This window comes from Drosophila guanche, unplaced genomic scaffold (genome assembly GCF_900245975.1).
Source record: "Drosophila guanche unplaced genomic scaffold, DGUA_6, whole genome shotgun sequence".
NCBI lineage: Eukaryota > Metazoa > Arthropoda > Insecta > Diptera > Drosophilidae > Drosophila > Drosophila guanche.
The window spans coordinates 996367-1013718 of NW_022995752.1; the positions used below are offsets into that span (position 1 = coordinate 996367).

At 41.8% G+C, this 17352-nt stretch overlaps 1 protein-coding gene across 14 annotated transcripts in view; it reads left to right on the plus strand.

The window, feature by feature from the left end:
- The window catches only part of LOC117588130 (neuronal acetylcholine receptor subunit alpha-7), a 72775-nt gene that overhangs the window by 40912 nt on the left and 14511 nt on the right, over positions 1-17352 (plus strand). For 7 of the 14 annotated variants that reach the window (XR_004574097.1, XR_004574098.1, XM_034279218.1 and 4 more), the window contains exons 2-4: positions 2198-2337; positions 8522-8566; positions 11686-11795. Coding sequence is in view for 12 of the 14 variants with exons in the window: in XM_034279218.1 (XP_034135109.1) it covers positions 2198-2337; positions 8522-8566; positions 11686-11795 (295 nt within the window). In the remaining 2 variants the exon portion in view is untranslated. Of the gene's footprint in view, positions 1-2197; positions 2338-2561; positions 2607-8521; positions 8567-11685; positions 11796-17352 lie in introns of those variants that run through there. The other 7 variants (XM_034279219.1, XM_034279212.1, XM_034279211.1 and 4 more) reach the window with 4 other exon arrangements.

A 17352-nucleotide genomic window follows, 5' to 3' on the forward strand; every position in this document is an offset into this window, starting at 1 on the left:
AATCAGCCAGCCAGCCCTTTGGCTGCGCCCCCATTTGCAGCCCAAGGTTAAAGCACTCATACATTTTTGAACACCAGCTGAGAGCATAGAGCATTTGCAGTGCTACAGTGCACTGCTCGCTGCGCGGTGTTCGGGTGCTCAACAAAAAATAAAAAACCACTCAGCATGAAAAGGTGCAAAATGGGGGAGAATCTCAGTCCAAATTGTAACAGTACAAAAGGAAAAAGCCCTTAACTAAAAGAGAAGTTAAATAGTTTTAAATCATGCAAACGACAGCCCCAGAGAAATGTGGTAGCAAAGGAGGGTAGAGCAGGGGGGTTTGGTATGTGTGCCTGGGTAGCGGCTAGAGAAATCAAATGTCAACTTAGTGCAAGGACAACTGCAGCTGAAGCAGGAGAAGTTGCTACCTGACGCTCAAGGCCAAATTGATCAGGCCAGCAGCAGCAGCAGCGGCAATAGAAGAGAAACTGGGTCACCACACCACACAAATAAATTGCCACTAACCCACCCACACACACACACACACGCTACACACACACGTGTATCTATAGCTACAGCTAAAGTTACATGTGTGGGAGGGAGTGCAATCAATTCTGGACCTACCTCCGACAGCCTACAAACGATGAAATGTGATGTATGGCTGTTACTCCACATATCTCTCATTCAATTAAATTGAAGCTTGGCTTTAATTTCTTTGCAATTTTCCGGATAAATAATGCTTCCAAAAGGTACGGAAAGCCATTACTCCCTCCCAGAACCGAGAGAGAGACAGAGAGTATTTGATGTGGCGTGAAATGTGAATGGATTCCAGGGGAAAATACCTTTGATTTATGAAGTTGGCTAACCCACTTTGTGGCTTATTAGTGTCACTTATCACCAGAAAACTGAGAACAAAGGACAACCCATGCCACACCCTGCACCCCACTGACCTGCAATGGGCTTTGCATATTAATGCTCATGTAATAAACACAATCGTTGTTCACCTTGACAGCATGTGGGCTCGGTCAGTTCGTCAGTGGTTGGTCGGTTCCAAGTGGTTGCCCAGCCATGCCAAATTCATGGCCTGCTTCTGGACCGCTCCTCCTGTGTCCCGGTTGCATAATTTAAACGCAATTCCAACATGAATTCGATTGCCTGCGACATGTGAAGGGAAATCTGAGAAGCAGTGCCAAGCCACTGAGAGAAGCCCCAAATGCATTTATGAATGAGTTGACACACAGTTTGGCTCGAGTTTTGTGCCAGCACAGGCCTGTCAATATTTGTCCCCAGGTCCAGCTGCTCACACCTTTTGTTGCTGTCAGGCATCGCCTAATGGCCTGCAAATAGTTTTCACAATTGAGTTGTCAATTTTGCAGCGTGTGCCGGATAGACGGGACTGGGACTAGCTACAGGGGAGCTGGGCCCTGGGTAGCCCAGAGAGCTAGGGACTATCGCTGTCTCATGGTCGTAAATTTCTCAACTTTTTTTGTTCTCATCTCAAATATTTGTCATCGCCCAGTTTACGGTTTGCTTTAACACAATGTGTACACCACCCACACCCTGCCAGCGAATGCCAGGAGACCTGCTACTCAGCTCTGCTCGGTTCTCTTCCCCAAAAACGAGCACTGACACACGGCGGCACTTAATGGCATTTTATGACTGCCACCTAGGCCAGGTTGGAGATGCGAGATGTGAGCTCCTGGCACCGTGTGGGCTGGCCAAATTGAGTGGGTTGGCAGAGCAATTTGCAGGAGTGTACTCCCTCGGCTTGTGAGCGAATAACGCTGCTGTCGTGAGTGTGCTTAGAGATGAGAAATGAATCATTTGTGCAATCGAAACCGATGGACAAGTGGACAATTATCGATAGCGCAAGTATGAATATAAATTATTATCAACAGCATTTCTGCTGTACCCACCCTACAACCCTCGAATACCAATTAGGCACAGTGCTGGGCCAGAGCTCTGGGCAGAAAAAGTTCATTTCATTTTGTGTGTGCAGAAATGATTTCGACCAATTAACTGGCCGCCCCAAAAACTCATCACGCTGCAAAGTACAAGCCATTTTTTTAATGGCTTTCTCCCTCGTAATGAGTTCGACCGAAGCTGCCAATAAGTGAAGGGTCCAGTTATTAGTTTAATTTGGCAGAAAGTGCCATAAATCACTGCCGAATATAATTCGCAACTTAATTTTTCTTCGCTTCTCCCACTCCTTTTGCAGAAAGCTGTCAGGGACCACATGAGAAGCGTCTGCTCAACCACCTGCTCTCCACCTACAACACGCTGGAGCGACCCGTCGCCAATGAGTCGGAACCACTGGAGGTGAAGTTCGGACTGACGCTGCAGCAGATCATCGATGTGGTAAGTGTTCGCTTCCCTCAGAAGCCTCAGACCCTCACTAACATTTTCGAAAGCATCAATTGGCCCAATCAATTGTCAATTGCCAATGAAAAATAACCCAGTATAACCGAGAATAATCGAAGAAGGGGATCTGATAATCGAGTCTGATCGAATTGAATTGATGAATTGTGATTGCGATTGTGAGATTAAGAAGCACTAACAATTATTGATTGCGTCTCTTATAGGATGAAAAGAATCAGATTCTGACCACAAATGCGTGGTTAAATTTGGTAAGTGACATGTACCCGTCGTTTGTGTGTCTCATCATCACAGCTTTCTTGCTTCTTTACTTCTTTGGGAATTTTTTAGTTCGATTTTCTGTTTCGGTTTCCTTTGGGCTTCAGTTTTTGTCCCGTTTTCCCGCCATTCCATTTTTCGTTTTCCGTTTTATGGGCAAGCAAAGAGCGACGCAATTTTTCAGTATTCTCCACCAAACCAAAACCACAAAACCACAAACAATTTTTTGGTTCGATTCGTTATTTCTCAGTTTGTATTTGGCATTCAATAATTATTGCCCCTCAGGGGGTTTCTTTATCAATAAATACGTACATATTTGCATATGTATATGTGTTGTCTCGATATGTCTCTGTTTCTGTTTCTGTTTCTGTGTGTGTGAGTGTATGCGTGTGTGTATGCGTGAGTGTTCGAACAATGCTTATTTGCTGCATTTGTTTGTTCTTTTCGCATTTCATTTCACTTTGTTTATTTTTTATGTGGCGTCTGTCTGCCGGATATCGCTTAAATATTTCAATTAAAAGCAATGTCCACTAAAACACACAAACAAACAACAAATTAAAACCAATTAAAAATAATTAAGTTTGATGAATGCAAAAAATCAGAGAGTGGGTATATGCTTAGCCACAAATTGCAGGTCGTGATTTCAGATTTCAGTCGCATCCGATGTGGGCTCCTTGGCTCGTCCTTTTCCTTGGGCTATCTCCCACTTTTGATTTACACAAATTTCATTTGGGCTGGACTTTCACCCTGGCTCTACCCTGGCATTGCTAAATTGGCAGAAATTGCCAGGCCATGCCATAAACATAAACAAATAAATCAAGGCAAAGGACCCCAAAGGACATAAATAATATTTATATTTGTAGAGCGACAGCCATTTTTTTCAACGCTCTCTCACCTGGCGCTCGCCCTGTCTCGCTGGTCACTCTCTGGCCATGAATGGTGACCCCTGAACCCGGGAGAACCCTTTTCAAAAAATTAATAGCCTCTCCATTCATCCTACACCAAAGCGTTTGCCTCCAAATTCAATGATTTATGTTTGGCCGTCAATTTTCAATTCTTCCCAGCAAAAAAATAACATTTTTTGCGTTTTGTTTTTTGTTTGTTTATTGTGTGTCATTGTGTAAACTACACCAAAAACTCAACTAATTGTCGTTTTAATGGGAAAAAAACCAGCCAACCAACTAACAAACAACAACAAATTGTAACATAGAAACATTTTTAATTGTTTGCATTAAATGGAAAACTGTCTGTTTGAGCCGCAAACGTGTTTAGCCGTTTTTATTTCCCATATTTATGTGTATCTATTGTTTTGTTGTGGTTGTATTTGTGTGACTTACATGGACATCTACATTCCGCATCCGATTTTAGTGATTTTCCCATTTTATTGTAATTGTTTTTTAATTTGTATCCCTGGAGTGTGCGCCAATGCAAAACATTTTATTAATATTTCCCCGGAAATATGCGGCCTACCGTGTGAATAAATGTGCTTAGGCGGCGGGGAAATTATTTCTGAAATGGAATGTCCGATGGTCACAGCGGCTGGAAAAGGCCCTTGTAATCCCTTTTATTACACGTATGGGGAGTGCAATTACTGCGTTTTTCATAAATCTGCGTCTGTTGTAAAAACATGATGTCACACATGGTTTCATTGATGTGGCCACGTTATCATCTTATTTCATCGCCATGTCACTCCTTAAAGTTGGAGAAGGAGAAGCAGCGTTGCACACAAATTAGTTTGCCCTCATTAAGTGCATTAATCAATTGACAATATGATTTACATGGCTATTATGCTTAGATTACGAGCCACGCAACAACCCAACGTTCATTCCATTTCAACCAACTTTCGATTTTGATTTCGATTTTCATTTAAATTTGCATTTCTTTGTGTACGTATGTATGCCCGTGTGTATGTATGTGATGTGTGTGTGCAATGCGGATTATGTTTGATATACATATATTTATATTTATATATATTTGCTGGGTACATGTCATAAAGCGTTCTCTGATTATACATATAGTATGTGCAATACATGTCTGAGTAAAATGCAAAAATGCAACAATTAAACGCAACAAAAACCAAACAGAAAACACAAGAGAAAAACAAGGAACAACTAAAGTCGCGTCTTGCATGTTGTTTAAACAAAAGTGCATTTAAATTTAACAAACAAAAAAAGAGCGTGACAGCTAAACCAATTTCAAATCTGTGTTTTCTTTGTATCTACATATGCTATAGCTATAAGTACATATAAACAAATTATATATTGCCATATAAATGTATTTGCAAAACACAACTAACAATCTAAACAGCAAACAACCTTTTAAAAAACCAAAAGAAATCCCATAACTATAATAATGGCGATGAGGCTATGGCTTTAATGTGCTGCAACTATCCCTCATACCCTGACTCTCTCGCTTGCTCACGAATACATAATACAATTAAAGGGGGGACATCTATGGATTGGATTGGAGTAGATTGGATTCCCCAATCAAATGCATTTTAATTTACACAATTAAATATGTATGAAATAATTTGATTTATGCACTCGGCCGCCATCGGACTGATAGGGAGGGAGGTAGGGGAGGTGGAACCAGCAGCGCGCGTTGATTTCCAGTGGCATAAATTATAAATCGACCACGAGTGAAGAGATTTATGATGCCCATAGCCATGACATTTCCATCGGCGCTTCGGTCACACTTTTGTCAATTACTCAAATTGCCCCTCGCCTCAACTATGTAATGAATGTCCGCCGGGAGGGAGCATCACTGAAGCGCTGACAATTGCCAAAGTTTTGCAATTGCTGAAGCCTTTTCACTAGTCAAGTTTCTGGACGACCACGTGCTTGTGGCTCACCAAAGGTTACTCCTGCTACTGCTCCACGATTGCCACCAAGCTGGCACTGGCGATGATGATGATGATGGTGATGGTGATGGGGCATGTCAGGCAGCTGCAACCGAATGCCTGACTCCTTTGGCACGACATTAAAATGCACATTGTGGTTGGGGTACGCCATCAGCATCAGTAGCAAAGTAAAGAAAAATAAAGTCATTAGCATTTTTCGGCTAACACCAAAGCACCGACGATGCCTAACCTTCTCCATCTAATGACTTGCCAGGTTGGCTGCACCACAAAATCTCTCTCCCCCCTAAATGACTTTGGCCATGGAAATATGTGTCAAAAGGAAATGGCCAAAGGTTCTGGCCCCAAAATGTTACAAAAAAAGTGGCTGAGAATGTGAGAAAGTGTCGAGTGGGAGGGAAGGAGTCGTTGGTGTGAGCCGAACAAGCTTTGATGGTGTTTAATCTGTTGTTTTGGGGTGTGGCAAAAGTCAAAAGTTCGGAGGGCAGAAATCCAATGCAGATTACTCGGCCATCTCTGGGGGCACAATGTGTGTGGGAAACAAAGGCTATAAAAGAACTTGCAGATAGATGGAATCATTAAGATTGCAATTCGATACGATGAAGGAACCTTAAAATCGTAGCATACTCTTCGCTTCGGCATATACCTGTGACATGTGTAAGCCTTACTTCAATATAATTTAAGGATTTTCCTTCACTTCACTTTTTATAGCCTACTTATGGGAGCACCCCAAGAAGGAAAGTCAGCGCAGGAAAAATCTTCAAACGTATTAGCAATATCCATCGATACGATGTAAGCAGCACCTAAAAGCCATTATAAACAATCTGCCACCAAAATGATTACCCTTCCAGTGTACGGCAAAGTCATTTGGCAAAACGTTAAGCTCACTTATCACCCACTCATTTGTCTCGAGCCTCGACCTAGCCCGACCCTACACGACCCGACACACTGCGAGAGGCCAAGGCCAACAAACTTTGTCCTTGAACAAGTTGGTGTTTGGTCTACTCTGCAGCATTACTCCTGCTCTCGGGGTCTGGCACTGGGATCTCTCTTCTGCTCTCATGTGCATAACCCATTTGTTAGGCAAACAACAGCTACGAAGTTTGCCAAAAACATTCATTCATCACACTGAGGAGTGCGATGACGACACTGGACGGGAAGATGGAATCTTGAATCTGAATGGAAGTGCCTCAAATCCGGATTCTGGATTGTTGTTACTGCCAGACGACAACGGCAATTGTTGGCTCATTAGAAACTCATTTAAAAACAATTTGGCACGTTAATGCAAAATAAATCTATAAGCTTATGGCACAGCCAATGACAGGAGAGGAGACGGGACTCCTGTACTTGGTACTGGGATACTGTTCCTTTGTGTATCTTGTAAATGTATCTGTATCTGAGCAGACGTGTGTATGCGCAGCATGAACAAACTTTGCCACGATTAAGCGAACGCTTAATGCAGATGTGGAGTCTGTTGCAAATGATGCTTTAAAGTTCCCCAAAGCGCCACCCAAAATGTCATTAGTATGCGTCAATGTCAGGGGATTCCTACGAGGCGTCGCATCCGGTGGAGAATTAAGGGGAAACACCCTGGCAGACGTCATGTCATAAACATGAAATTTGCACAAAACCGCCATTTTTATAAGGTGTCAACAGCAAATATCGCACACAGACAGCCAGCCCCGACAGAAATACGGATACGGAGACGGAGACACGGAGAGACTTTCCATATAAAAACACTCAGAGATGTTGTGTTATGGCATTTGACGTGGAGAGGAAGTCCCTGCATATTGGCTTAACCGAAATACTCCGAAGCTTACTGGGTCACTGTGCTCCTGCTCTGCCCAGTTTGGGAGTAGGAACTCCACTGCTCGGCCCTGCATATCATTACAGGTCCGACCCTACTGCCTACTGAATCTTTTTAATGGCTGAAGTCGTTACTGCAGCTGCTGCCTAAAAACCCCAGACTAGGGCTTCTCTCTCTCTCTCACCCTCTGCATTTTTTCGGTCATTTTTGTGGGTTTTGTAACCATTTTTGTTGGCAAGTTATTAATGACAGTCACCTCCAATAAAGAGAGGGAGAGAGGAAAGGCTTTCACATGCAGATCTGCTGTCCTTCATCTGCATTTCAAACGGAATTTGCTGGAATCACCTTGAACTATTCTCTGTCGTGTTAAATTCCTATCATGCAGATGACTGGGTGTGGGACTGGGCGCCGGCGGTGTTTCGGTAGTTGAGTGACTGACAATGTGCCAGCATGAAATATCTTTAATTACAATTTTGTATAAAGATAAATGGGTTTTGATACCTAGTTCAAAGTTTTTATTGCAGAGGAATAGAAGGGAGAGAGAGACTCAGAGACTGTGAGATAAGAATGTAAAGCATATTGGCACAATGAACAGACAAAGCCTGTGACGGCCGAGCAACCAGCAGATTGAAATAGTGGGGAGAGGGACAAGGGACTGATGGACTGGACTGATTCGGTTTGAGATTGAGATTCGGTTTGAATTCAAGGCTGCTGCTGCTGCTTCTGGCAAACAAAGTTTTTGATGGCATTCCATTTCGGATTTTCTCCGTTTCGGCTGCTGCCAATTGAGTGATGATGGCAGATGAGACGAGAAGAGTTAATTGGATCAGTAAGCCCAGACAGAAAACTATCAAGCCTAAAGGCGAACGAAAACAAACACCACACCTGGCCATAGATAGATGGCTTATTGGATATGGAGATTTAAAGCACATTAAAGCCATAACCCAATCGGATGCAGGTCCAGCGGCGACTTCTTTAAACTAAAGCTGAAAATTTGAATATACATAAACGATGCTATAAATATATTAACCACCAAAAAAAAACCAAAAAAATCTCTTGTAAAACTCATAAAACAAATGTATAAACAAAAACTTTCTTTTACCATGCTCTGCTCTTTTTAAACTTTTCACTTGTATGATTTCGTTACTCTTTTGACTTAACATTTTGATTTCGTTGAACCTCTTGATTTGTCTGCGTTCTGTTCTTTTTTGGCGTATACAACAAATACAAACCAAAATTTGTAGGACGAGAAAAATCAACTTCTCATAACGAATCTTTGGCTTTCGTTGGTAAGTCTCAACTAAAACTCGCCGGATCATAAATAGCCATAAACTTGAAACCCAAACCCGAATCCCAATACCAAACCTAAACCCCACTTAAAATCCTACTAAATAGCTTAAAAAGTATCTTAAATAATGTGTAAATGCTTTAAATACATATCTAATCATGAATCAAACTGGGACGGATGCTTCCTGGGTAGGTTCCTCTGCTGATATTCCATCAAGTAGCTAAATGGCAGTTGGACTTGATCCAGGAAGTGTCTGGCCGATCATAGTTTAAGCACACACACGATCTGAACCCCCGAAGTAACCCCAAAGAGTTGATCGAGTATTTTCAAAACTCTATCTTTCCATCTATCTCTTCAAAAACTTCTATTGTAAGATACTCTTCAGTCTATCTATTCCTATACTGCTCCTGCTCCTGTTTCTCGATGAGATTTTTGTTGGCTTTACTCGTGTGTGTCTTAGATTATTTAAAAATCATCATTTAAATAAGTACAACTAAATACGAGCTTAAATATTTGACTAAACATTGCTTAATCACAAGACATACTCCTCCCACTCACACTCGACACACACAGCAGCTAAATAAACTTTGATTTCGGCTATTTCCTTTTTATTCTTCTTGAATTTATAACTTTTCTACATAGAGATCTACAATCACAACTATGTATGGTGTTTTCCAGCGCGGAAACTCATTTGAATATTTTTGATTTAGAGCTCGATTCGAGTTAGTTTCAGTTTCCTTTCTACTAAGAGCAACTAAAAACCCAACACGTAAACCGAACCAAACCGAAACAAAACAACTCTAAACAGAAGCCCCAGCCACAGAGAACACACACATTAACACTGAGTGCTGCATGCCCAAGAGATCGCATCGTGTAGAGTGCCTCAATCGATGTTCGTTTCGTTTTGTTCGTACTGCATGCCCCTTAATGTATTGGAAGTATGTTTGCCCCTGTGTATGAGCGCTTATCTTTTGGTCTGAGAGAAAAACAGTGATATATGCATGGACACGGACACGGACATCACCGAAAGGACAGCGGAAGTGCAGCGGGGAATTTGTACCCCATTTTTTTTGCAGGAGTTTACTTATTTCCGGTCAGCCTCGGCCTCGGTCCATGTTAGCCTCGTCAAGCCCTGTCAATTTGCAAAATTAATTAAATTATTTATTTAACACGTAGATTGTATATTACATCCCCCATCCCCAATACCCATCCCCATCCATTTTATAATGTAAGAGATTGGGGTCTCAGCTGGGTCTATAAATTTTAGTAATTTCGCGATTGCAATCGAACAAAAAACATTCACATCACCGCACCAAATGTTGCGTCCGAGCTGTTGCAATTGCCAATATTTATGATTGATCGATTGGCCATGCGGTGTTTATTGACTGACAGTAGATATGTACATTCACCGCATCACTCTCACTCTCTCTCACTCTTTTAAATAGTGCCCGGAATGTTTGTCATTTTGCCACGCGCGACCACAGACAGCCTGGCTGTTGGCTGTTGGGAATTTCAAATGCGAGTTGTTCCACATCGTCCGTCCGTCAGCAAAATGTTGTTCTGCTCGACGGCTCAATTATGCCGTGGAGTGGCAATTAAAACCGCTAAATGAACGCCAAAACAATCACAACTGATGTTGCGGAAAGTAGTTTAAAAATCGGTTCTATAGAGGCTACAGTGGGTTCCATTATGTTTAGAAGACACTGAGGGATCAATCTTGATAGATCTTGATGATTAATCGATGATTATACTTTCATAAAATCATCGCCTAAGAATTTGTATAAAAGAATTTGACATTTGCCAACCTAGAATTTAGTCAGGCAGCCATAACCGTTAAGCCAACAGTAACTATTCCGCAAAATAATTGCCACACTCGCATCAAAATCTGTGTCTTCCGCTGCCGCCACAAAAGCTGCAAAATGTTTTGAGGGCTTGGAGGGGATGGATGGGTGGATGCCACACCTCTAATGGCATCCGGGCAACTGAGGCATCTGTTTTTACAGCTGTCATAAAAGCCGCACACACAATAACAGCATAGAAGAGCAGCCAGCCAGGCTTAAACGATTTTAAAGCAGAGCCCGGGCTGGCACAGATGCAGATCCTCGGCCTCGTATAATTTAATGCTGCACGGGGACATGGCATGTAATTAAATTTTTTGTGATTTAAAAAAGGGATTCTGTATGTGTATGTGTATGGGATGGGGTGTGGCGTGTGTTGTGTGTAGCCTAGGGGTCGGTGAGGACAATTGCTTGCTCTAAAAATGCCACAAATGTGTTAAATTATAAACACAACAGCAACAGCAATAAAAAGGCCGAGCAGGAGCACGGGGCAAAACTAAGTAGAGGAGAAAACTTTGCCGCTTTTATGACATGAACATGAACCACTTGTAGGCAAGCCACAAAACGCAACGGGCAGAGTGAGGAGTGAGAATTGAGGAGACAGGAGCGAGCGGCAGTGGAGGAAACGCGTTGCAGGCAACCACAGAATGACACAAAGCACTGTTTGACAACACTGAAAGAAAACAGAGAGAGAGAGAGATAAATACACGTAGCGATGCTGCAAGAACTTTTCCCTCAGTGTAGTAGCCATGGCAGACCGACAAACAGGATCAGAAAAGAGCAAACGAGGAACGTTGATAAAACTTGTCGCATGTGTGGTGGTCCAACCAGGGGGAGACAGTCTGGTTTTGAGCGAGGCTGACTTAACTTGAAATTGTTGCCAAGATGTGCGTTGTATAATGCAAACGTAAGAGTATCTGTGTGAGTGCGTGTGTGTAGGCGTGTGTGCAGCGCAACAGCTTGCCAATCAGTTAACAGAGAGGGGCCAACATCCTCTTTTGTGGTAACGTAACGTTAAGTAGTCTAATAGCAGGTGCATGTCTCTGCATGTGATGGAGCAGTTGCGTAGATTTATTTATTTGGAGACTTTACTTTCTTTCTGAACTTACTTTTCCATACTCGAACCCCCAAAGAATCCCCCCAAAAAAAGATACATATGACATTTTCTTTCAAGTCGCATTTTGAGTTCATTTAATAGAAATTTTATTTGATTAGATATACATAATTATTATACGGATCTCTATGCACTGCTATTAACACCAAATCTAACGTGTCGACACAGGAATGGAATGACTACAATCTGCGCTGGAACGAGACGGAATATGGCGGTGTCAAGGACCTGCGTATCACGCCCAACAAACTGTGGAAGCCCGACGTGCTCATGTACAATAGGTAAGTGGTCTGTGTCCACAGTGGGAGCGACTTTACAACTAACCGAATAGAAAGGCTGCCAAGCCCCCAAATGAATCAATCAAACTAAAAAAGTGTTTTGCGCTATAAACAGCTTCAGGGATAACTCTAGGCATATCTATATCAGAATATCTTTAAATACATACTATATAAACTCGTACTATATACTCTTGAGAAATGGTAAGAAAACATAACCCGATTTAGATCTAATCTGTTGGATCGTATGATAAACCCTTGTCCGTTCTCTTATGGTTTCGTTTGCGTTCCAATATTTATATAGAAGTAAATACTTATATAACTTATGTAGATGGATAGTGCACTTTAGTTGGCTTTAGATTAGATTAGATAACTTTGAGAGTTACAGATGGAACTGTCGGAAGATGGGTTCCATCTGTGTGGCTTTGAAGGAGTTTGTTGAGAAGCAAAACTTGTTCCCAACAAACTCTGGCGTTAGTTGATTATTTACAATTATTCTTTGTACGTTTCTATATTATTTGAGTTAATTTTTGAATTGCAAACGATATTATCAGGTGTTATTTTATATAATATTTATCAATATTCCCAGCCCCATATATATCCCCCATACATCCCGTATCCACATACTCTACTTATACGTAGCTGTTGTGTTATAAACGCATCATAATCCACTCGCTATTGTTTGTGTGTCTATTTGTAAAAAGATCGAAAAATCGAAACAAAGCCACAACTTAATCATCAAAGATAATGTTTATGTTATGTGGGCCAACCTCGATCGACTCTACCCACATTATAATATTTAATATTTAATATTTAATATTTGTGTTTCAATGTTACCCACTTATGATTTGCTTTCAATGTTTCCGTTCCCAAAAAGAGTGACTTTAAAAAGAAAAAGGAAAACAAAAAACAAAAGAAATATATAACCAGAATATTTTACATTTTGTTTAATTCAATAAGAGTAGTTTACACGCAGTGGTTGTCTAGTGGGACTGTACATTGTCAGCTTGCCGTTGATGTGGGCCTCACATTGTAATTGGATTCGTAATGCTAACCGAACGTTGTATAACACATGAAATGCCTGCGTTATCCAAGCATTAAACTAAAACCAGCCATCAAGCCATAACTAAAGCCGAACTAAAGATACTAAAACTAAACCAAAACCCAATGCAATGACAAACAAAAACAAGCTAAATAATCGCCCAGACTAAATACCAAACAACTTAAACATTGTTTAACCAGAATATTGCGCAAGTATGTAGTTTGTTCGAAACAGCACCGAAACCGTAACCGACCATCAATCATCAATTGTCCTTCTGCAAAAAAAAAGAAGGACTCCTCGCGAGGTCTGCGGTCTGCGGGGTCTACCGCCTGTGGTCTGTTGTCTGTGGTCCGCTTCCCTCTCCTTTTGCTTGAAACTTCTGCGAAACTTCTTCTTCTAATCTCAACCCAATCTGAAGGCTAATGCATACACGCATTATTTCCGAAAGACAATAACCAACAGAGAGATTGTTCAACAATATGCTGGTGTAATATTTCTGGTTAGACGTTCAGTACTTGAATTTATTTGGCCAAGAACAAAAAAGAGTAACATGAAAAAAATATATATATGAATAATCTAAAACGAAAACGAAGAATGAGAAAAGAAAATGTTTTTTGTTAAAACTCATACGTAGCTTGCAAAAAACAGAACAAGAAAACCCTCAACTCAACTAAAGAACAAACATCACTGAAATAGATGGCAAAATAGATTTTCAAGTATTGTGCATGAGAAATCAAATCCCTCGTACTAAAGACAAAAACTAAATAAAAGTTCATATAAATAAATATACCAAATGCAATGTTACTAAACCCAAACCCAAACCCCAAGACATTCCCTCATCTAACCATCGAGTGTACCAGTGCAAAGTGCTTGTCTGGCCACCGACTAAACCTAAAGCCACCTACTAACCCATACACCCCATGATACACACCATACACACAACAAATCACACGCCAAAATTAAATGTATTAGTGATTCTAAATGCCCATTCATTACATAATTAAGTTAAACCTTAATACATTCGACTAAATACACAAAATCTTAGCTAAGATAGCTAAGCATTCTCCATCAAGTTAATGTTAAATGTTAAACCCGCAAGTCATCCGCAGAGATCTCTACAAATATCACTCACCGAAGCCACCGAAGAAGAACCCTAAACTTGAGATTAGAGTTTGATGAACTTTCCAGAAGATACAAAACTATCTATAGCCGAACAGAGAAGGCTTTTTGATGTTCATTTAAGCTGTGAGCATTTTTCAGAGTTCATAACGAAATTTACTTGAAAAATTTACTGTTGAGCCGCTGGAAAGCCCTCTAAAATAAATATTTCATAAGAGTTTTGTTCTCGGCAGCTGCAGCTTAAGACTCTGTGAAATACCTAAACAAATCTATAAGCATTCTAGGAACTAGATAGTTTATAAATATCTTCTCGGAAGGATCATCTAATCTAAAAGCAAATAAACATTCATTGGGGCCCCTCGTGGTACAACTTTCTAAACATTCACAGCTTGATATCCAAATTGCCATCACTAAATGTTAGTTTATGTGTCCATCTAGTTAATCTAGCCGTATGCGTGTGTGTATGCGAGTGATTTAGAGTGTGAGTGTGTGCCAATCAGTAAAACATAACAACAACAGAGACACGCTTCAGTAGTAATTACGGCCCTTGGCTCATGCATCATCATGCATACTGCCTCTCATAAGCCAAAGGGAAAACATTTCAACAGCATCGAGGATTGCAAAAACGAGGCGATTACAAATGTTTACTTCATCTCTCTCTCTCTCTCTCTAGCTTTGCCTCCCGCCCTCGATGTCTCGCCATCTCTGTGTTCTCCAAATAATTGCAATTTCATTTCTCATTTTCCATGCCATTCGCTTTTAAAATGTCTGCCTGAAAAAAGGAGAGGAATGAGTGGATGAGTGAGTGTGTGTTTTGTGTGTTTTGTGTGCTTGGCAATCATCAGAGTAATCAATTGTTGTCGATGTGTGTGCTATATCTATACCTATACCTATGCTATATCTATACTTATATCTGTACCCATAGTTTCTGTCGTTCATTATAGCCATTTGCTACACAAATACATAAATAATAATCTCATGTACTCCCAGTTGTTGCTCGGTGTCCAGTTATAATCATCATCTATCTATCTATCTATATAACCAAAGCATTCTACTCGTAAATCTATGCCTCAATATACATATCTCTAGCCGTTGCTGTCTGTTCTCATTGTGTTTAACTGTCTAAACTATTCTCCCATATACATATGTAATCTATATGTACTATGTATATGCCCATATCTTTTATTGTCTGAGTGTGCGTGTGTGCATCAATGGGCAACGAATAGCCATAGCCATTAGGCCTGAGTTTAAGCTAGTCTAAGTGAATAACTTGTAAGCTCTACTTATTTGCATGCCCCACCACCACATCAGTATAGATCTAAGGACACACACAAACACACTCGCACAAAAGTACAAACGCAAAAGGACCAACTAATGAAGTACTACAAAGTTTTGCGGTGCTCCGACTACTCCCAGTATGTGCATAGACAAATGACTTCAAAGGGAAAACTTTATATTTATATATCGTTCCGCATAAGGAATTATAGCTGTCATAGTGCAAAAAAAATATAATATTCCGCCTCCACCAGTTGCACAAAAAGCGTTCCCATTCACCGAATACGATTGCAGCAAATCCCTGCTGCTGCTGCATCAGCAAAAAACCAAATACATGTCCGCCCATGCGCCCATTGGGGGCTTAAACATTTTAAGCCATAACTTAAATGTCAAAATGTGTTGGTGGCAGCCGCTCTCCAATCCTATCCGTTGCCAGGTGCCGACTAAAAACAACTTAAATGCCACCAGTCCCCTGAGCATGGGTCTGCACAGAAAAAAGTGCATAAACTTTGGTCACAAATGAAGACAAACTACGGCAGCGGCAGCGAGCCTTTCAGAGCTCTCGGATACAAATGCACCTGGCGGAGTGTCTGTCCTCCTCTGGTCGCACGAGTGTGTGGCATGTGTGTGTGTGTTTTGTGCAGTGTGCCGCAGCTGCATTTGCCGAGCTAATTGCAATTTATATTTGCAGCAGTGCGAAGCTTATTTAACCTAATGGGGGGTGAACATTTTACAGTTGATTGACGCATTGGGCATGTTCGCATGGGGTTCTCCAGTGGCAAATGGAATTTACATGTCACACGAGAGAGGATGCCACCGACAGGGACAAAAAAAGAAACGAAAAGCAAACAGACCCGAACCGACTACCCGACCATAGCGACCACCAACCTGAAACAATGAATCAAAACACGTACGCTCCGGGTTTAATTTCCAGGGCACGCAGCATCCGGCGTTGATTCGTCGGAGATTCGCAGTAACGCAGCAGGGGGGAGGGAGGGAGGACTGGCCGGAGAACAAGAACTGGCCAAGCGAGGCCTACGCGAGAAATGGCTTGAAATGAAAATCATATTGATTAGCCATGTAGTCAGCATAGTCAGGGGAAATCAGTAGATGGCCAAGGAGCATCAGAAGAGCGTCCTGGCACGGCACCGTAAGTTTCCCCTTGGAGAAACCTTTCGGCTGTCAACTTTATTTGCTAATGAACTTGCACAGACTCAGAGTCAGAGTCAGAGTCAGAGTCCTGAGTCCAGGGTCGTGCCTCGACAAAGAAAGCCAAACCAAATGGAAACACGGTGGCGTTGGCGGTTCCGGGAAACTCTTTCGCCTCCATTTCGGAGGTATATTTTGGGGACTGCTCGCAGATAGTCCGATTGAGTGAGCATTCGTTTGGGGGAACATCGCACTGCCAGAGTTTTATTTCGTTTAATTTATTAATTCTTCTTTCTTTTTGAGCCAGCCCCTCCTCTGGCTGGGGTTCGCTCCCCCGCCTAGAGCCTAATTTGTATGCGTCGCCATCGCTGCTAATGTGCGGCCATCATTTAGATCAATAGCGAGACGACGAGGCATAAAGCTACACAGAAACAAAAACAGATACAGCTACAGATACAGATGGAGATACAGGGAAAGAGAGAATGGCCTTGCCTTGCCTCATTATGGAGCTTCTTTCCGCGAATCAATCGGCTCCGGCAGCCAGCTCTTTTTTTTTGTATGCCATTTACTTATGCTGATTTCATTCGTACCCGTATTCATTCTATAGATTCCGTCCGGCTCCTTTCACATTGCTTAATTGAGATGCCGGACTGGAGCGAACCGAAACGGACCGGACCTTAAACCGCCAATGCCAGATCCAGCAGCGCGGAATGAAAAGCTTTCACTGTAATTGCAACATTATCTCCGTATCTTGTATCCGTATCTGTTACAACTTTCACAGAAGAACACGCCAGTAAGCCGCATCCGAAATGAAATTGACAGCGGTGTCGGCTTAGCCGGGGGCCAACCTCTGGTCAGGATTCCATGCCCCAAAACAGAAACCGAAACAGGCAGCGCCAGAGACGGAGACGGAGGCGCAGACCAACGTCAATATTAATAATGTCGAGCAATGATTTTATTTACTTGTCCAAGGCCAAA